Source organism: Thermobia domestica, chromosome 8, assembly GCF_964235325.1.
Source record: "Thermobia domestica chromosome 8, izTheDome1.hap1.1, whole genome shotgun sequence".
NCBI lineage: Eukaryota > Metazoa > Arthropoda > Insecta > Zygentoma > Lepismatidae > Thermobia > Thermobia domestica.
In genome coordinates this window covers 65354383-65377366 of record NC_137461.1, presented here as the reverse complement: position 1 = coordinate 65377366, position 22984 = coordinate 65354383, and the positions used below count along the sequence as shown (strand labels likewise).

The 22984-nt window shown below is 33.4% G+C and overlaps 1 protein-coding gene across 4 annotated transcripts in view; it reads left to right on the top strand.

Annotated features, from left to right (window-relative positions):
• Lrch (Leucine-rich-repeats and calponin homology domain protein) overlaps positions 1-22984 on the top strand; it is a 370595-nt gene that overhangs the window by 310716 nt on the left and 36895 nt on the right. For 3 of the 4 annotated variants that reach the window (XM_081768566.1, XM_081768564.1, XM_081768567.1), the window contains 4 exons: positions 1147-1572; positions 9156-9293; positions 16880-16957; positions 18203-20596. In XM_081768566.1, coding sequence (XP_081624692.1) covers positions 1147-1572; positions 9156-9293; positions 16880-16957; positions 18203-18424 — 864 coding nt within the window. In that variant the 3' untranslated portion in view covers positions 18425-20596. Of the gene's footprint in view, positions 1-1146; positions 1573-9155; positions 9294-16879; positions 16958-18202; positions 20597-22984 lie in introns of those variants that run through there. The other variant, XM_081768565.1, reaches the window with a different exon arrangement.

Sequence of the window (22984 nt, the reverse complement as noted above, 5' to 3'; positions counted from 1 at the left end):
AGCATTATTATTAGACGTTTTTCATAATCGTGACAGTACAAATCGTAGTAACATTGGAATGAAACATGTAGTAAATTGATCCCAATCCTTGTGTGTTACGTTAATACTTAAAAAAAAAAAAAAAAAAAAAAAAAAAAAAAAAAAAAAAAAAAAAAGCACGTATGATAATCATTCGTATATACAGGGTATTTCAAACCAACATCGACAACGTTTGGGGTATTTCAAAACAACATTCCTGACACCAAGATAAGAAGAAAAGTATGGATCAACCTGGGGACACAAATGCTTCCTTTCGGAGTTATACGCTGCCGAAAACATGAAAAAAATGAAGTTTAAAGGTCCATAGCTCCAAAACTTTGGGACCTATCGTAGTCGGGTCAAGACTTTACTTAGGAACTAGTTTGTGCCCTATCCAAATATCCATGTTTCGCAACAATTTTTATAAAGGTTGTTGGTAAGTACTTCAAACTATATGTCCGTAGCCAAACTCCCTCCATAAAAAATATCGTGTGAGTACCGAAGAATTCTGAAATATGTTATTTTTGGATAGTGCACATATTAGTTCCTCAGTGGTTGACTACGGTAATTTTGTCATTTTCTTTCGAAATTACATTGAGATTTTCCTGAGAAACAAAGAATAATTTTATCTTCGTGAGTTTTCTTGAATATTTTACTACTCTTTCCTGTAAGTTGAAGATGTTTACTCTAGGAATCATATTCCTATTGGTAATTACGGTTTAATTGGTAGTTTCGTGCTGTTTCATTAAGCGATATCACTCCAATTATGTTTTAAATAAGAGTAATGAGTGTCTTTTAAATGAAATAGTATGGAAGATAAAATTTACTGTTGTGGTAAAGTGTTCAGGTGTATATACAAATACCTGTACGGCTGCATTGAGTTGCACAAGCTGCATCAGTAGAAATATTTGCATGCTAGTACATTTAGTATAGATTTGACGCAACAGAAGTCGTACAGAATTTAGTTGTATTCTTGTTTAAGTGTACTGTAGTACTAACTTTTTTCCACGGTGTGTTGTGTGACGTATCTTTAATATACATAACTTGTATCTAATATATATAACTTATACTGGTACATATTTAATACACATTAAATATACGTAACCAATAAATTTCTTATCATTGCAGTCGCGAACGAGTTCTTTGGGATCAAATGGATCAGGGAGCACTTCGTCGAGTACATTAGTGAACGGGAACGACATGGCTGACTATGGAACTAATGGTTCCCCTGGTTTCAGAGCGAAAGGCTCACCTGTCAAATCGCTTACTTCTCACAATTCTTCACCTGCCATCATTCCTACAACTGCAGTTTCTAGTCCGAGACTTGTAACGACATCCTTGAAATATGTCAACTCTGTTCCTTCGTCTAGTACCACAGGTGTAGTGAACAATAAAACTGTAAATAACAGTGGAAGTGGTAGTGTACGTTCGAGGACTCAATCGAAACCTTCGCTATGGAATAGGGATACTTCTCCAGTAAAGTTAAATTTTACGATGAGAAGAGAGTACGAAAAAGCTAGGGAAGAGGCTGAACTTATAAGTCAATTAAAAAATGTAAGGAATTTAACATTCTTTCACTTTATTTGGTTTAGTGTGTTTGTGTATTTGTCGAATGTTTTGGAGGTTCACTGAGGTTATTTCTATTTTATATTGTTTGATTAATGATTAGTAAGTATGACGTTTTGTGTCGCATCAGAAGCGTATTGTTTATTTATTTATTTATTCTTTCTTTTGAAACTTGCTGTGAATTGAGTTAAATTTACTTCAAATGTCATTTACTTGTATTTAAAATATTTGTTTCCGGTCCAGTGTTTGTATATGAGGCCTTCCGACTAGTAAGATCGAGCTCAACAAAGCTTGTTTCCTGAAAATGTACTCTGAATTGTCAAAATAATCGTCCATTTATTTTGAAATTATATTTTTTAAAGGAAAGAGGAACGACATCCTCAAACTACACATATGACCACGAGAACTGATTGTCACAGAACAATTTGGAATTAGTATTCGAACACTTCAAATGTAATTTTCGAGCGTTCAGATTGCGCTGGTGAGTTTGCCCTTTTACCCGGAACGATTCATATGTACAGTCTAGCTCAAAAATAATGCACTACTTTCTATTTTTTAAGGTCTTGTAACTCGATTTCAGTAACAAAAGTTCTCCAAAGGATATTATCTCGTGCCATTAATCAATCAGAAACATTGTAATCCACTTCGAAGCGGTTTTTTAGACTTATTTTTTTTTTTTTTTCATGGGGATGGGGGAGCGTTGACTTCACCTTGGTTTATACTTTTCTTCATTATTATTATTTACGTATGTTTTCGAGGCCGTTTCTCATTGGAAGAGCGAACAATAAACAGTACCTGTGATAAGCGGAGGAAATAACCGATTTTATGTCGCGCCAATTCCTCTTCAAATGTGAATTTAGTTATATACAAGGAGCGAAAAAATGCATGGCTTCATCGAGAATCGAATTCTGGGACTCCGACGTACCCTGTTGATCATTAACCACTTCGCTATCCAGTCCGCTCTATGAATAACCACACATTGCATCACCGTGCATTTTAACATGGTGCTGACACAGAAGCTTAATAACTATTACTCTGTTCTTTAATATTTCTTCTCGTCTTATTTTTACTCCTCCCTATTTAATTAAGCTGTAGCGAAAGATATTACGGTATGTCTTTTTAGTATATATATATATATATATATTGCTAAATAATTCATTTTCTATTTTTCTACTGGGATTCTTTTGTTCCAACATATAATCAAAACAAAGAAGACAGTAAGAGTATTTTCCTGTTATGTTTATATGATAATGCTTTTACTAATTTCTGCTAGTTTTTTTCCCCCTTTTTTCTCTTATGTCCGCTTCGAAATTCCTTCTTTCCTATGCCATTATTACGAAGCTGGATATTTTCTGTGGAATCTATTGTTGCTAGATTACAGATAGATTTTACTGATTAAAATAACAATCGTTAGAAACGATGACTGAAACAGTTAAAATTTTGTTCAGTTTTAGTTGAAAGCAGAAAATTCCCAATTTTAAATATACGCAGAAAGTGGGTTGCTTCCACAAAATAAGTACCAGAATTGTGGTTAATTGAGTCTTGAGGAAGAATTGATTGATGACTTAATTTGAGTTTGATGCTTTGTCAGTTCCGCGTCTGTATGCGACGGAATTTGCTCCTTAAAGTGAGATCTAGATCATTACTCGAGCTTTATCTAATATTTTTTGTCTGCACCGAGAATCGAACCCCAGATTACTTAATATAAACGCGATCAACTCTTGGTCACGCTAGATATCCTTGGGAATACGTAACAGATATATGCGGGTAACAATAGTGATAGTATAAAACATCGTTCAATACTCATTGGTATTGTGTGAATCTAAATAGTTTAATGTTTTAAATCGTAGATGTGTATATTCTGCATTTCCTTTCATTTGTGTGTTCATTTATTTTAATTTCATAATTTTGTTTTTATATAATTATTTGAATTTTCTATTTGTATTAAGTTCCATTAAGCACAGAACAAAGATGGGATAATAGAATCCTACTTGGCAACCGGTTGCTTTCCCAGTTAAGCTATCAGCTAGATGACCAACTTTGGCACCTCATTTCTCAAATTTCTACTGTCTAGCCATCTACTGGCGACTTGTACAAGTAATCTAATGGTGGATATGTCACTTGAAAATACATCGACATTACTATATATACACAATTATTATTTATTTTTAAATTATTCCAAATACACTAAGTACAGTAACGCAGATATTTTTTGTTCTGTGCATAGTGATACATAGTACATATGAATAATTTGAATAATCTTATGTAGCCTACAGCAAGGCTTCGTAACTGAAATATTTATCATCATAAATTCCGCATTCTGTTGAGGTCTGGATGTGTAGAAGGCCTTTTCGGTAACTTCGTACTCCAGCGTACTTCATCCTGCCATATATTCTGTGGTTGTGTACGTCATTCCATATATAGGAGAAACATTAGCGTACCGTAGATTTTTCCACTTTTTCTTAGACACCATATTGGTTGCATATTTCTGATTTCTTGTTTTTCTGAAAATGCTGCTTCGGAAATTTATCTTCGTTGCTTCATTACTTGAATTTCTTCTTCTTCTTCTTCTTCTTCTTCTTCTTCTTCTTATTATTATTATTATTATTATTATTATTATTATTATTATTATTATTATTATTATTATTATTATTATTATTATTATTATTATTATTATACATGTTGTATTATAATCAGGGTTGGTTGTGGTTTAAACCAGCTGTTTAAAAAAAAAAAAAAAAAAAAAAAAAAAAAAAAAAAAAAAAAAAAAAAAAAACTGGTTTAAACCAAAAAACGAAAAATGTTCGTAAAAGTGGAAGTGTTCATAAAATCTTGATGAACACACATTTGTGGGTTATCGCGTATCACTTCCGCATATTATTCGTATTATATTCAGACCTAAATTCCTCATTCATTACTCAAAGAGATTATACTACAAAAGCAACTTTTTTTTATGTTTACGAATGTTTCTTTTGTGATTTTTTAATAGTTTATTATTATTATTGTTTTGCAATTGCAATTAAAGGAAAATACTAAATATTGTTTCGTTTTAATAATGTTTACTATTGATAAAATACATCGAAATGCCGTACTTTTTCGGAGAGGGTAATACAAACACCACGAGAGGCATTTACTGAAATCAGAAGTATGTTTGGTATCTTTTTATGTATAAATGGGTCAGAGCCAAAGTGGACTAAAATACTTCGTATCTTTATTCACTTTTCTTATTGGTATGCAAATTAAGTCGTTGTATTTCTTTAACTTGGACTAACAAAAGTCGTAGTGAACGAACTTGGACTTAATTAGTTCGTCTGTACTCTGAAGCATTTTGAAATTGTCCATAAGTAATTATGTATAATGCTTTCACTTGTGCAACTGTTTATCTTTTTGTCCTTCTCAAATGACTCTTGACAATTATACAGTTATAAGTATGTAAAGATCAATACAACGTATCAGGAGTCCTTTGAGAGTGAGTCGGCAGACGTATCGCATTTGTGGCCAATTAGTCCCGGTTTCGAGTTCAAATGGAGGACAAGTTGTTTCGGATGTAAGTCGAGGTTTGGACTCCGCTTTAAGCTTATGTGACCCCTTGTAGCATAACCCGGTTGTTGCATAGTAACACCAAGATGAAACAAACTTATTTCTGTCCATATGTGATATAAATACATAGAGCAAATTATTTAAACCAAAAAAACATGTTAAAAAAGGTTTAAACTCAAAAGACCGGGTTTTTTGTTTTTTTCAATAAAAAACATGGTTTTTGCCAACCCTGATAATAATAGAATTTTTAATTTTCTATGTGTTTTTCGATTTCATATCAAATCTATACTATTATATAAAACAGTAGAAATGGGTGACTCTTCATCTTCCAGGCCATACTACTATAGGTAGAAACGTGAAATTTAGAGAGATCTTCTTTTGTCACGAAGATAAGGTATAAGTAAATATTTCAGGAAATACTTATTCTAAGGGTTCAAAATTTTCCCTAAGAATAGTGTCTCTCATGAATCTCTGGCGGTAGAAAATTGAAACTCGGCGTATGAACTCTTCTTCGAAAATTTCACTGCAAAGAGGGAGAGGCATTTATAAAATATTCAAATATCCCTTTATTTAATCAGAAAGGGCCGAATATGAGGATTCACTTAAGTGTTGGAGATCTGAAATATATATATATATATATATAGATAGATAGATAGATAGATAGATAGATAGATAGAAAGATATTTATTTATTTCAAATTAGAAATAAGGAAATAAAATGAAATCCTTGAGCTTTACGTCCCACGGTTATGCCGGCAAGGCTAAAGGAGACGGTGATAATGAGAAATGAATGAAAGGGTGGAATGAAGAAAGCGGGAGGAAACGGGAGAACCCCAAGGAAACCGACGCACACTTTTGTTTGTCCACCACAAAGTTCACTTGGCAGGGCTGGGATCGAACCCGGGACTCCAAGCACCCGAGGTGAACACTCTACCACTGAGCCACCGCGTAGAAATAAGAAGATTCGTATTCTAATAATTCCGCAGCAAAGGAGGAACAAAAAGGCATTTTCCCATTATTTATTTAGAAAGTTCCGAATGTGAGGATTCGCTTAAGTTAGAGATGTAAAATTCGGTGTATAAATTCTTATATAAAAATAAGGGAACACATATTTCAGCACTTTCGAAAATTTCGCTCCTAAGGAGGAAAACTGGGATCGATTCTAAAACATCTAAATTGCCCTTTCTTTGTTGGGAAAATGCCCAATGTGAAAATTCGCTTAAGTTGAAGATGTGAAATTCGGCACTTAAACTCTTAAGCAAAATAAGAGAATCCGTACTTCAGCGTATTCGAAAATTTCGCTCGTGAGGAAGGAAAGAGGACAATTCTATAATATTGAAATTTCCCTTTTTTATTAATTGAGAAAGTGTGCAATGTAAGGATTCGCTCAAGTTGAAGACGTGAAATTCGGTGTATAAACTCATGCGAGGGTGATTCAGAAATTAATGCCTCCAAGCCCACTACTTGGCCAATAGTACTGCAAACATTCTGAACTGTTTATCATTATTGCACTGACGTTTAAACTATAGAATATCACTCGTTTCACCTTCCTATCTCTTCTCGTTCCAGAGTAATGGAACAATCCGTGGCATCAATGGCTGTCATTGAATTTCTGACTGCAGATGGTTTGCGCCCAGGAACATTCATAGCCAGCGACGAGTCATGAATACACCATTACGACCCGGAAACGAAGCGTCAGTCGATGGAGTGCCGCCACAAGTCCTCTCCTCCGTCAAAAAATTCAAAGTAGTCCTATCTGCTGGGAAAGTGCTGTTGACATTCTGCCTCATCCTGCTTATAGTCTGGATTTTGCGCCCTGCAACTTTTGGCTCTTCTCCAAACTTAAGGATCACCTCAAGGCCCAATCTATAGTTGTGACGCGGAGGGGGAAGCAGCAGTTCGGTAATGGTGTCGCCAGCAGCCACCACAATTCTTGGCCGGTGGCATGAAAAACCTTATTTCGCGTTGGCGCAAGTGTGTTGCCCGTAATGGGGACTATGTTGAAAAATAATGCCACCATTTGTAGCTGGCATTGCAAGCTTTCCACTGATACCTGTATCGGTGCTATCTGTCAAACACAAATAAGGGTATAATCTTGTAGGCATTACTTTGTGAATCACCCTCGTAGTAAACAAAGAAAAATATATTTCAGAGTTTTCAAAAATTCCGCTCTTAGGAGAAAAACTGAGATCAGTTCTATAACATCCAAATTTCCTTTTCTTTGTTGAGAATGTGCTCAGTGTGAGGATTCGCGTAAGTTGAAGGTATGAAATAGGTTTACAAACTGTTAACTAAAATTAAGAGAATGCGTATTTCAGCAGTTTTGAAATTTCACTTTTATTTATTTACAAAGTGCCCTATGTAGGGATTTCTTTAAGTTAAAGACGTGAAATTCGGTACATAAACTTTTAAGTACAAATAATGAGACATGTGTTTCAGCATTTTGGGAAATTCTGCTCCTTAGGGAAGAAAAGATAATCACTACCATAATATCCAAATTTCCCTTTCTTTACTGAGAACATGCTTATTGAAAGAATATGCTTTCTTACGTTGGAGATATGAAAATCGGTAAATAAAAATAATTAAATACGTATTTGAGCGTCTGTAAAAATACTGCTTCTAAAAAGAGTAAGGGAGACAATTTATTTCCCATTATTTATTCAGAAAATACTTAATGCAAGGATTCGCTCAAGTTGGAAGTGAGAAATTCGTTATTTAAACTCTTAAATAAAAATAAGGGAAACACATATTCCAGCATTTTCGAAAATTCTGCTTACGGAAGGGAAAATATGTACGGTTATATGGAAGAGTGAAAGTAACTCACTGAAAATTCAATCCATGTTAATATATCTAGAAACGTGACATTTGAACAGAAAATACATTTTATTGCGAGAGCAGTGATAAGAAAGGAACTTTTTGAATTCTGTATGCTAAGGAAGGTAAGGAGGATTCAAGTGTTTTGCCCAGAATAGTGTACGACATAAATCCCTCAAATTTAGGGAGATAAAACTCGGCATATAAATTCATCATTAAAATAAGTAGACACGTGTCCCATCGTTTTTAAAAATCCCGTTTTAACAGGAAAGAGGCACTTTTCATTATTTTTATCCCTCCACATTGAAAGCGATGTTGTTTGTTATTTGTGATCGCGTCACAATAATGAAAAGTGCCTCAATAGCTTTCAGAAAATGGCTGAAAACTTTGAATTGAAGTATGAAACAAATCTTTCTATAAATTCCTCGAAGACTGAAGCAGGGACCCCACGGACCAGATAAAGATTTCCTTCTTGCTGTAGCCTCATAGCAATTTCTCTCATTCGGCCATCTGTTATCACTTCCCTACTCAGAAATTTGAACATTCCCGCCCACTTTATATGGTTTCCCGTGTTTGCGTTTATATTTGTTTCTTGAAATAATCATAGCTGCACTCTTCTACTGACTTATATGAAACTATATGCTTCTGTACTTTTGTCCCAAGCACCCAGTTGTATAGTATTTGTTCAGTTTCTTCCCAAAACATGTATGTCGTCTGTAGACATGTGTTTCTATCTTCTGTATGCCTTCAATAACAATGTTGAATATTATAGGAGATAGCACATTTCCTTGTTTTAGATCACATTACTTTTACTAATGATCAAATGAACAGCAGACAATTGATCAAATAAGGATATCCCGAAAGAAAAACACTAGTCATGTCGAAAAAACCAAAGCTTGAGTTCTTGCAAATGAAGCGATCAATTTTTCTTCATTTCATCATTGTACGTACACTTTGAGGCCTAACAGAGATTTTACTTCCATTGAAGTCAAACTCGGATATGCTAACCATTTTCTCATTAGCTGAAACTTGATTTTGCTTCTCGTCTTACGTTTTAATGTATGATACACATTATTTTTTTATGTCAAAGGAGAAAGTTTAATTATTTTTGAATCCATATTTTATTTTATTCATAGGATCATTTGTGAGTATGGAAACAATTAAATACTTTGAGAGGTGTGTTAGAAAAGTTCATTTAAATGGATTTGTTCTTTGCAGCATATTGAAACAAGGCTGAAGATGTCTCTCCCAGACGATTTGGCTTCCGCTTTGATGGATGGTGTGGTTTTGTGTCATTTGGCAAATCATGTCAGACCTCGTTCTGTGGCCAGTATTCATGTTCCTTCTCCTGCAATGGTGAGGATACATTTTTTTTTTTTTTTAATTTTTGTTTGATTTTGTATGAATCGTTAGAATTTAAGTTTTATTTCTATATCAGTTTCGTGTATAATAACTGGCATGTGTACGAAAGTAAACAACTTTGCCTTCATTTTTTGTGTTTATAGTTGGTTATTTTTTTTTATTTATCTATTTAAATCTCTACACATCAGCATTAAAAGTCTTCGCTAGTTATACCTGCATTTTTAAGAATGTTGATCAGTATATGTAAAGACAATAAAGAACATTTTAAAAATATCAGAAAATAAGCCAGATAGTATCAGCAAAATGGTGTGAAATAAAGTATATATTTCTAGACGTTTTGTTACAAGCCAGAAATCTGAATGCCTTGTTTATGACTTCATAATTATGGATCGTTTAAATTCCTACACTATGAAAGTTTTTTTTTTTCTTTCTATAATAAGTAAATAAGGATAGTAAAATAATATCAGTAAATCTGTAAGACAACCTAAGGATGAATTCGGATAAATTCGCTAAATATGAGTTTGAACACTTCAGAAAAGACACACATTTGATTGGAACATGTATTTTTGTTGTAAGGAAATGGACAGAAAAGAGGATTTAATAGATTGACTTCCATGTTGAATATCTAAGAAAATGAAAATAGTTTACCATTGCGGCTATTTCCTGATAAAGAGATGGATGATAAGTGCCAATAAATGGTAAGGAAAGATTTGATGGAATGATCGGAATTGAAGAAAACCGAAAAAAACCTACGAAGACGTTATTGTTCATCATAGACTTATTAGCCAGAGATCAAATCAGGGAAGAGTCTCGTCACTTTACCAGTTAAACTTCTAATGGGGGTCAAATCAAGATCAGTAAATAATTTATCAGATATTATAGTCGCTAACAAAGAAACATCATAAAATACCGGATATACTAATCATATTAAAAATTGCTTATTAGTTGTTTTAGAGTTGACTCGCTATCGTTTATAGGTTGGATTCGTAAATTCCTGTAACTTTTGGAATGGATTTACAATACAATTTACTTCTCTTATAATTGGATTTATTAATTTCAAATATGTAATGAACATCCATTTGTTTTATAGACTTAATTCAATGACCGAAGCAAGCATTAGAGGTAAATGATGAGCACGTTGTTTTACGTAGATTACGTATTCAAACTAAGCAAATAAAAAGTGCAAAAGATTATGCATACATTTATGTTATTTTGTAATAACATTGTAATAAATTACTGTGTAAAGAGATCTCTAAACAGCAAATTAAAAACAACACGACGACTTCAAAACAACGAAGCTTTTTTTTTTTAAATATATTTTTTGAAAGTCTAATTTGATCTTTACAAATTAGAATATATGATATATATTAATACGTTACGTGATGAAGTAGATTTTATTCCATGTAAAACCACGCTCAAGAATTCTAACTAGCATTCTGAGCTTTCGACTCTCCCCTGGAGTCTTAGTCATGGAGAATAAAAACAGGAAGGAGGAAAATATATAAATAAATAAGAAAAAAACAGGCAATAAATTGGAACGGAACTACCAGAAGAAGAAGAAGAAGAAGAAGAAGAACGATGCTGAAACATACGTTGTCAAGTTCAACGATCTTACATCAAATTATAGTGATGCAAGCTGCAATATGGCAGAGGCGATTTGTGTACTCTTTTGTTCTTTAACGAAAGGTTGCCAGCCCTTTGCTGGTATTTTCGTTGTTATGCCATTGCTGTTCGAATTTTGTAATTACTGCTTCCATTCATCACTGAACTATCCCTTTTCTAAATTTATTTATTTATTTTTTTAATGAATAAATAAATTTTCGGGTACAAGTCTTTCTACATCATTTATGAAAGCCAATGAAATTTTTAAATGTCTATCTTGTGTTGTATTTCTTTTAAATGTTTCGACAGATGTGATTCTTTTAAATGTTTCGACAGATGTGACACCGGGCTATTACCAGTATTGCTATTCAACTGGTTCGCACTGATTCGGTTAAAATATTTCAAGTTCGTAAAACCATTTGTTATACCCAGACATAGCAGCAAATTTTACCCATTATACCCAGGTACAGTAAAGTTTAGTTTAACTATTTTTACTTACAGCTACAGGGTTAAACATATGATCTCTCAGAACAAGGTATAATCATTTATTTCTTAATCTCAAATGCTCATATATTAAGAATGGGAACTGAATCATATGAGTATAATGGTGAGGATTATTTATATCTGAAACGCATACATACCATTATCAACAGTTGTCGATCTATTGCAGGATTAATGTCTTTCCAATACTTCCTGACAGCCATCTACTTTGGATAATTTGTTTTCAAGATATTCGCAGTGCTGCCTAATTTCGTCACACTACCTTGCTGTGTAGGTCTTTACTTGTTACTTGTGGTATCCAGTAAATTTTTGCTTTCGACTAATTTGTATTTTTTGTTTCCTAAGAGAGTGATATCTATGTATCCATATACTCTCTCTCTCCTTCTATATATATACACAGAGCCGGTTGTTAAAAAATTAGAACACCACTACTTAGCCCAGGAAATAAAGAGTTTTTGACGGGAAAAATTCGAGACAAGCTGAATTTCTTCCTGTTGTTAGGGCCCAACTAAAGGTGTATTTTCCCAAAAGTCCCCACCCCTACCCCTTGTGCTTTCCCCTCCACCCTCTTTAACATTCAATTTGCAAAGTTTTCGATAATCGCTCATATCTCCGTTATTATTAATCCGATCTTCAGACTTCTTTTACATTTTTTTCCTTGAACCACGATCTAAAATAAGTTATTCTTAACAATTTTCGCTAGGCCTAATACTTAGAGATATTTGTAGAAATATGTAAAATTTTACATTTTTATGTGTATTTTTTCCGTTTTTTATATTTTATCTTTTGTGTATTCGATAATTTGTAGAAACGCTTCAAATAAAAGTTGTAGAGGACTTCTTTAGCTTTAAAACGATGTGTATATTAATATATTTAGAGGTATCGGAACGTGTAAAAGAGCACCTTAAGAGAGCGAAGTGCGCGCTCCCATTATTGCAAATTTCGCCGAGTTGCCGCGCTCGCTCGCCTCGTTTACCTCAAATACCCTGGCATAAGGTTGCATGGACCCCTACCCAAATCCAAAAACGAAATCATTCTTTTTCTGGCTTTGTAGGTCCCCTGAGCCGTGACACTCTCAGTCCCTGCCTTAAGCCACACTCACTATCGTTCTTGATGAACGATAATCATAGATAAATATTTTTCCGTTTTTGTTACACGTATTTTTTTCAATTTCGCGTTTTTTTTTTTTTTTTTTTTTTTGCCAGTTTTGGTTCGGGGGAGGGGGATTTTGCCCCTAACCCATATGATATAGGGTTCCGTTATCCACCACTCGTAAACCCGCCGTGTCCCGAACTGATAACCGGCAGCTGTGAATTAATTAACACTATTATCTGTTAAAAACAATAATTGCCATTCACAGCATCATGGTCCTCCCACCCACCGCTAGCCAATATTACAATTTTTGTGCTTCTTATACACGGTATGTTCATTATTCATTTCTTGACTTTTGTTTATACATCGTTCTATCTATAATTCATACATACACCCCTTTCTTCGTTAACAGCTCTAGCTCCCTCTGTCAGTTTAGAGTCTATATTTATCATTTGTTGGACATATAAATGAGCAGACTTAGCATAAGGTAAATGCCCAGCAGCATAGAAAAACGGAAGCATTTTTATTGTCGTAGCCAAGTGCATATCCCAGTTTCCTGTTCTTTCTGCATAAATGAATTACAAAATAAGGTTTCAGAAGATTTATCCAAAGTTTTGCAGTTCTACTTAACTATGTTGATACCATGTTGTTTTTCATAGTGTTGTCTACTTTACCACAAGCTTCAGTAACTTCTAATTCCTTCAACACATCTTCTTGACTTAGCTCTTGGTTAGTAAGTAGTTTGTGAAACTTCTCCAATGTGGCAAATCTCTCTTTCACCTTTTCGCAATGTTCTTTCAACACATTTACGATTGCAGATGCTGTAAGTGTGTATGCTCGGATACATCTTGCATGCGGGTGACCGTTGAGCATGTTTTGCACTTTATTTTTACCATACGCGGTAGCCCATAAGCATTTACTATCTTCCATTATAAATCCCATGGAACCCATAAATGGCATTAAAAGGTGAAAGCCACCTAGCCTTAATACTATCTTTGCAATTTCATTTCCAATTTCTGCCAAAGCTACGATTTCTGAAGCCTTCAAGAATAAGATTGATCAAAAGTCACAGTGCAGGACAAGTTATGTTTTCTACTCTGTTCTGCAGCAAAACACAATGCTGTAAAAACTGTGGATGTATTAGAAGCATCCATGTTAATAAAAGGGACAGCCATGACATATGTTGAGTCGCATTTCTCCTTTCTTCTACTAATAATGTTCATAAAACCATTCCATCCTAGTTGGACGTTAATTTCAGAAAGCCAAATGGAGTTTAGGGGAAACATGGTGGTTGCTGTGAAATCTGAAGTATCTCAGCTATCAATTCACTGTAGTCTTTTACAGCAATACTACTTACTCCCCGGCGAGAATTCTTCTTTGGATAAGACCGTGCCCTAATACATTCAGGATTAAACGTCCCAGAATACTTTCTTTCACCCTATACTTGGGTTCCTACGCTATTGTCTTACTAACGCATTGGATTCCTCCCATTGCATGAAACGTGTTTAAACCATCCAATGTGCGTATATTGACATCAGCATTAACGAAAACAAGCTGTGTGAAAGCATTTCATTAACATTTGAAGATCCTGCAATTATCAGATCGGCAAGGTAACACAGAAACCTCGTAATAGGAAGCATATACGCCCATGGAAGATAACATATTGATTAGATGTTTTAAACCATATAAACGATGAAGCATAAGACCTAAACCAATGTGGAGTTGTGACAAAAGCGATCTACGCTTTACAGCTGATATTAATAGCGTAATTTATTACTACACATTTTCTGTTTAACTTTTGATGCATTCTTCTTCTCCGTAACTCTCCGAGAGAAAACTGCTAATGTGTTTGGATTAAATTTTTTACCTCCAGACTTAACATCATTTGTATCTGGATATGAATGATGATCGTACGCCATCTTCTGAATATCTTCCTCAATAATGTCTGCTGCATCTAATACGATCCTAAGTTTTTCTGCTTCTGGGTTGCTTTCTCTGTCTCTGTAGCAGTTCTCAATTATTTTGTGAACAAACAAACAACATTCTTTTACCAGAAATAATAGATACCAAAATGCTATCCTTAAAATGTTCTAAAACAAGGTTTTTCAGGTGTTTGATAGAATAATTGTCTTTTTCCCTGAAATATGCGCCATATCTTTCAATTTTTTAAGCGAGTATTGGTATTCATCACTTTGTTCAATGTAATCGTACAGCATTAAAATCTATTTTTTATCCGTCTTCGGTCTCCTACAGATTCTCCAATTGGGTTTCCCTGTGAATACGCCTTGTGACAATTTTTATGGTATCGCGCTTCTGGTGCAACAAGATCACTCACACTTTAAAGGCAGGCTTTTACATCTTCTACCCATTCATCATTCCGTTCTCCACATCTTTGTAACACATTTTCTTTTATTTGCAATGTCACTATCATACGAACTCCCTTCCTACGATGCAACGGAATTTTAGAATCGATTTTTTAAAGGGATTCAAAAACCGACAGTGAATTTCATCGGCGGTTTTTCAGTCCCCTTGGGACATCCTTCGCGCAAGTCTTGTAGAGTTGTGAAACCTGCATCTTTAAATAGAGCAGATATGACTTCCTTTGTGAGTTTTTAAGCTGCACTTTCTACTTGGATAGTTTTTGAAATACAGACCACTGGAATTTACTTTCCCACGGTTGCGGTGCGTTATATCTCCAAAACTAGTGACATTTGACCAAACTTGAAGAGTTTTTTTTTTTTTTTTTTTTTTCTCATGTCCCATACACGGTGGTCGAGAGTTTTAACACTTATTTTGTAACACCCGATCTATTATATCAGAGAACGGCAATAATACAGAACACAGAATCAGAAAACTACACTCATTTTTCCTCCCCTCGAAACTACGGAAGTGACTCTGGTCCCTTTTTATAATACGGATATGATTGGAAATTCAATCTTAATATTTAACTCGATAAATTAAAACATTAAATTATCTGCGTATTATTTTTGATAAATTAAAGTAGTACGAATTTTCCACAGTAACGATGGAATTTCGTAGTGAGGAGATGTAATTTAATTGACGAAGTTCAGTTTAGATGTAAGAAGCTAATTAATACATTTACTTTTATGAAATATACTATTTTGGCCTTCGTATATAGCTCCAACAACTGGCCTGTTTTCAAGAGCTCAGATTTGCTAAAAAGATTAGATGAAATAGACTTTGAACATTAAAATAAGAGATTAAATTAAAAGTCACATTTATGTAAAAGGTACGTCCAAAATTTATACTTATTAACAAAAATTCTATTTTAGTAAAAATATTAACTATGGGTTGTCCTAATGAGTACAAACGGGATTAAGATAACAGAACACGACCACTTACGATGCAAACCATACGAAACACTCCACTATTATGTTGACATTAAAGTCCACTAAACAATTCGCAGGGAGCGGCTGTCAGGCACCAGTGTGTCTGATACTGATGAGTACGCACTTCGTTCTTTTACACGTTCCCATACCTCTAAATATATTAATATGTACATCGCTTTAAAGCTAAAGAAGTCCTCTACAACTTTTATTTGAAGAGTTTCTACAAATTATTGAATGCACAAAAGTTAAAATATAAAAAAACGGAAAAAATACACATAAAAATGTAAAATTTTACATATTTCTACAAATATCTCTTTACTAGCAAAAATTGTTAAGAATAACGTTTTTTAGATCGTGGTTCAAGGGAAAAAACTGTAAAAGAAGTTTGAAGATCGGATTAATAATAACGGAGATATGAGCGATAATCGAAAACCTTTCAAATTTGATGTTAAAGGGGGTGGAGGGAAAAGCACAAGGCGGAGGAGTGGGAACTTTTGGGAAAATGTACCTCTAGTTGGGTCCTAACAACTGGCAAAAGTTCAGCTTGTCTCGAATTTTTCCCGAAAATCATGGATTTTTTCCTTTCATTTCCTGGGCTACACTGGATATTACACACGAGCTGGCACCCTTTTACTAAAGAACAAAAAAAAGCGCACAAATCGACTCAGCCACGTTGCAACGTGCATCACCACCATTTGGTGTATGATCATTGAACTTGACAAAATGTGTTCCAGAACCGCTCTTCTCTTGGTAATTCTGTTTCGTTTTATTCCGTGATGTTCTTATTTTTCTTCTATCTGTTTTTGTCCTCCGTGACAAAGACTCCAGAGTAGAGTCGAAAGGTCGGAAGGACAAATAATATTCAGGAATTACAAAAATCTGTAAGTAGAATTATATTTTATTTGTTTAAAATTCTGCTTTTTAAAAAGAGTATTGAAACTCTTTAAATTAATGTGCTTGAATATATTTACTAATTTTAAAATGATAATACGTGTTACATTTAAGTAAGTAATAAAATCCATTTTTATTTGAAAGCCAAAGCTGTCGTTGGCGAAATGTAGAAGAAATGTTGATAATTTCTTGGAAGCGTGTAGGAGGATCGGTGTGGAAGAGGTAAGCAAATCTTAATAAAAGTTTATTTTTGTGGTTTTTTCTTCATTATTTTTTTTTCGTGTGTAATATCAATGTAGTTGCATGACTTCGCACAATGTTAAAAAATTATTCCTTTTTTCTTTATTTAAAGCTACACAACATTGCGAATAGACTGCATTCTTGCTGCTTTATACCGTACCTGAATTCGGAAATTTCCAATAGTTTATTTTTTTATTAGTAAATAGTAGCTGTTTCACAGTTGTGTTTTTTTAGAACTGTTATTTAGTATTTTTAATGTATGTTTCATTAGTAATTTTTAAAACCAAGAAAGAAGATATCTCATGTTCTTTTTCCTAATAGTTGAAATAAAAATAGTCGTTCTTATTTTTTAATATATGAATACTTTTGCATGTAAGTTTAATATACATTTTTAATTACTATTTTAAAAAAATAATAATTAATTTTGTAAGCTTTCAGGGAAGAAATACAGAAAAGCGGTCCCTCCAAAGAAATGCTTTGATGTAAATAAATTTTCTAAAATTTAAAGACACCTTTTTTTTTGTTTTTTTAAAAGATAAATAAATATATACATATATTCCGTTATTTTTATAAATGGAGCTCATTGTAAATATTGCTTTCAAATATTAATATTATTTGAAAAACTGGACAAAGGTAGGGCTTAAAGCATGGTCCAAGAAAAAGGTAAACGAGCTAAAGTTAAATGCTTTGTTGTGTGGACACTGAGCTGTTGCTATTTTCCGCTCTCTTTAGTGGGACTATCACTTGGCTTTTCATCTGTTGTAGTGCCATTTCACTGGCTGGGATATGTCCTGCATGCTAGCCATTCTGTTTGCTTGCAGTCTTTTCCAGATTTGTTTGTTACATCTTTTCATCTTCAAAAACGATCAAGATATACTGTGAAAAAAGAAATATGTCTTGTACTTTTTGGCCCATACTAAAAAATAAAATGTGTTAATAAAAATTGATAACAAAGACTGTCGGGGTTTGATTGTTTTGTAAAATTAATTATCGCAGTAACTCTTCTAGATTATGCTAATAACTAAAACTATTATAACGTTGAAAACTAATTTCTAGAAAAGGGAAAATCAGTGTCCACAGTTCAATGTTAAAATTAATTTTAATTGGCGTTGAAGTAGTATCGTAATCCTTGCTTTTAACGGTAGACAAAATTGTAGCTTTGCTGCAGTAAAATAAATTGGTATTCCCAACTCATAATTTTCTTATTCCCTGCACCTTTTGTTGCAGGAGTACCTGTGCACTAGTGACGAAATTGTCCAGGATTTCAATGCAACTTCAGTCTTAATCACGGTTGAGAGACTTCTGTCTATAAGTACAACCAAAGCAAATGGCCTTGCGCTTTTAGATTATATTAGTGCAAGGACAAGAGATAATCTGGTGTCTTTCGTGTGCCTAACATTCTTTGTAGGGACATTGCTTCTTCTCTACTTCTTCCCGCCTCCAGATTGAAGACAAGTGTGCATCTGTGGGATTTATATGATCCATAGCATTCCTTTTCAATTTTGATTTTCCGTTGTTTCTATAATAAAGATTAAGTTTTTGTGTAAATGTCTGAAGATTTTTTTCTTTTTAATCTGTGAAAAAAAGTAAGTGCATAATTTTGATGCAAGAGTAATATTAATATTGCAGTTTGTCAGACACATAAAAGAAGATAAAATATTTTATACTCAACACATTTGTGCCTCTTACTATCAACTAGTAAATGTAGTATTACTTGAATTAAAGAAGAAGGGAATTTATGCGTGGTGTACTGCTAATTTTGTGTGTTGATACGCAAAGAATGTTAGACCTATTTTTTTATAGAAGGAAGATTAGGCCATACTATATAACGTTAAAGTTTCTTGGAAAATTATATTCGAAGAATGGCATTGGTATATGTTTATGTTAGTTTTCAATTTGATGAGAACTTCATTTATTTCGCGTGTTATTATGTCAAAACTAAATGTACTGCAATAGTGTAATGGTAAATATTCTAAGTTAAACGTTAAAATACCTATGTATAGTGTACATCGACATTTTATTTATAAGATGTGTACTAATTATTTGATGACAATTATTGTACATAACGTTCAGAAATATGTTTCTCAGTTCATAATTTACTTCACTTTGTTTTTCGTAAACTTTATTATTTTTATTATATCCAATATATTTTTGTATTGTCTTTTTGAGTTGTTAGTTTCTTCTCTAAGTGGGTTTCCATATTTCTTTATTGTAGTACGTATGTGGTATGTAAAGTGTTGAATTATTCTTTTGTTTGTTTATTGACGTTTGCTTTTAAACGAAAAAGTATAATACTGACTTCCTTTAGTATAATTTCTTTTGTAACTATAGGATTTAAAAGAATATGTACAAACAATTATGTTAATGAAATGTAAAGATGCACAATTTTGTATGTAGATAACATTTATTGTTTCTTTTGTTAAAAGCAAGCTAATTTTTCTTATGAGATTCTCCGAAAGTTAAAGGAGTATCGTGTTAATAACTTCTTTCTCCAATCTGTTAAATGTTATGTACTGTTTGTTTATGTGTGATATTTGGTGCCACAGACATTTTTTTTTTTTTTTTTAATTCTTGATTTCTAGTCAAGTTACATGCTTTTAAAAGCGTGCATATGTAGTGTTCTGTGTAAAATGTGTAAAAATACATGGTAGATATAATAATCACAAACGAATGAAGCTAAAACCTTGAGGTTTATGGTATAAAAGTATTACACAAAAATTATTCTGATGTAAAGTGCATTGTTTGATAAGTATTCCTTTATGTGTCATAACTATTTTAAATATAACCAAAATTGTATTGTCATTTAGTAACTAAGTACAGTCGAGCAAAATTACTCAGTATTTTGAGTCGAATAATTTGACCACTTTTATACAGTTTCTTGTCGGGCGTATTTAACAAACTTAGAGAAAAGAATGGAGGGCTGTGTCAAAAAGGGCGGAGAGTAAAACTCGAATTCAGTATAAAGTTCATGTAGAAAATTAGTTTTTAAAATGGTTTGTATTAATAATTAATTTCACACTAAATATGCTTTTTTCTCACTAATTCACATTTTACAATTCTATGCTGACGTGAGTTTTGATTGGGTTTGTTGCTTGTCGTTACAAGAAAAAGGTACAAGTAACTTACTTTTAACTTCGTTTCGGATTTTAAACTTTACAACCAGTGCAAGTCCAAGTTTGTGTTGGTCGGCCAAACAATTAAAACAATTTTGATTTTAGTCAGGGTAGCCAGCACTCGGAATTGAACCCGTAATATTTCGAAAATGAGACGAACAGATCATAGTTCTTATTCTACGATAAGAGATTTTATCATATCCGCTACGAAGTGCCAGAATGATACCTTAAATAAAGACTTCTTCAAATATTTCCCCCCAGAATATGAACTTGATTGGTTAGTCATATACAATAAAGTTACAATATGCATAAATGAAATTTTTATTTGTGTCTGTGATTATTATTGTGTTCGCATATCATTACTAGATTAGGGGTTTTTCATATCATTGCTAGCAATAGAAGACCATTGAAGTTTGTAATATCATTTCAAAGTTAGTATTTGCATTCTGAATTGTTTAGGTTGGTCTCAGTGACGTATTTTTAATAATAATAATAATAATAATAATAATTCTTTCTATCCAGGCGTTAGTTGAAATTGGCCAATAATTATTTTAACGTCAGTTTTTGTTTGTTTGTTAGTAAAGGGTGTTTTTTTAAAAGGCGGAGAACTTTAAACTGGCAAGACTTTTTTTTTTTTTTTTTTTTTTTTTTGTGACAGATGATATTACAGTTCTCGGTTGTTTTGAGATTAGTTTGGTTTGGCAATTCATCGTGAATAGACTCACGCCAGAGTAATGTCTGCAAATTGTGCAAATTTATTTTGAAAACCATGGTTCAATTCGACAAACTCTTCGGGAATTACGTGCATTTTACGGTGCTCATAATCGCCCATTACAGTGATTAATTCGAGAAACTATGGATGGTTTTCGCAGTACGTTTTGTCTAAATGATAATACGCATCCGGTGGAATCATTGGGCCGGCGAAACCATTGGTTCATATGTCTTCAAAAATGATGCTTTTCAAAACGTTACAGTCAACGGTGACCGATACAAAAAAATGATTACTAACTTCTTCATGCCTCAATTGAGAGACGTTAATGTTGCAGACATGTGGTTTCAGCAAGACGGCGCCACATATCACATAGCGCGCGCCACAATTAATTTACTGAAAGAAACGTTTGACGAACGATTGATTTCACGAAATGGACCTGTTAACAAGCCATCTCGTTCATGCGATTGGACGCCATTAGATTATTTTCTCTGAGGATATGTAAAGTCGCATGCCTACGCCGAGAAACCAGAAACAGTTGAGCACTTGGAAGCCAGCATTCGACGCGTTGTTGTCGAAATACAGCCTGATTTATTGCGAAGAGTGTGTGAAAATTGGACCTCCAGATAGCGCCATGTACGTTCTTGCCGCGGTGGCCACCTGTCCAAAACCACATTCAGACATTAATGCCATAAATGATCTGTCAGATAAAGCCAATTTCATATAAGTTGCACTATGAAAGTATATATTTACGGCGTAAACAATGTTTTATTGCAGAACGGTAACAGAACTCGACGTAACGAAAGCTTATATTTAATTTACGTGTAAAACTATTTTATTTTTAAATGTATAAGTCCTTTTTTTTATTTTTTGAATTTATGTAAGTATTATGTTTCCTCAGTTTGTGTACCTGTTCTACCTTTGCTTTATATATATATGCAAACGATTCGTCAGGTTTTAAAATCTTAATTTTAAAGCTATTTATTGGATTAGTTTAAGTCATTTATGCTAATCATAAAACAAAAGGTTATTTCTTAAATTCTCATGTTTGTACATACAGACTTCCTTATCACTGACCAGGTAGCGGCTCGAACGTAGTTTGTAAAATGGTATGTGCAGCAGAAAACATTTTGTCTTTAAAGGTACGGGAAGTGATCTTGGCCCTCAAGGTCACCCAACTCTCAATTATTATTATTATTTTTATTTATTTATTTATTTATTTATTTTTCAAACTTAGTATTAACGTGCCGCAATCGCCACCAGGATGCGTGGGTCAAATCAGATAACTTCCTAAACGTGTACTGTGTGACGAAAGTCATATCTCTAATAGCATGAGTAAAACTTGGTTTTCATTTCGTATTGTATCATTCTATATTTTGAGTAATGCTCGGTGGAATACAATTTTTTTTAAAACCGATGAATCATTTGTTGCGTAGTCGTATATGTAATAAATTTTTATTATGGCACTTACACTTCTCCGATACTGAGAAATGATCTAAGTATAGGTTCTGGTTATTTTATCCAAAGATGCATTTTTGCTTTCCATAATATAAATATAGAATAATAAACTATTATAGATTTTTAATATACTATTTTTTATGTTAGCAGTTTACGATTTAATTGAACTACTGTGTTGATGTAAAGTGTCATAATTTTAAAGTGTCATCGTGGCATTGCCATTTGTGTGTGTCAAGATACAATGAAGTACGGAATCTCCTTGTCGTAGCATTTTAATTTTAATAAATGTAATAGTGTTCGGTTGTCGTATTATCGTGGTTCTGATATACACGTAAGCTAATTTAACAGCTCAGAACGTGATATAATAGTCAACATATTCAGAATAAGAGTTCGACATATTAGGCAACTCAGAGGTTACTAATTTTGTACATATGTACGGTCCGCAGCAAACAACCTGCAACATGAGCATGTAAGTTTATTGTGAAACTACGCCTAACAGCCCAGGAAATCAACATAACGTCTAAGTGGTTCGAATCACGCAAGAGAAACGTCGGCGTCCTCCCCTGCACACTTATTTTGGAGCGAGAGACTTCGTCGTTTCACAATAAACCAATAAACTTACATGCTCATGTTGTAGTTTTTTTTTTTTTTCCTGCGGACTGTACAATAAATTGTAACTGATAATCTTAAAGATCTGGAACAATAATGAAAATTTCAATTATGTTACAC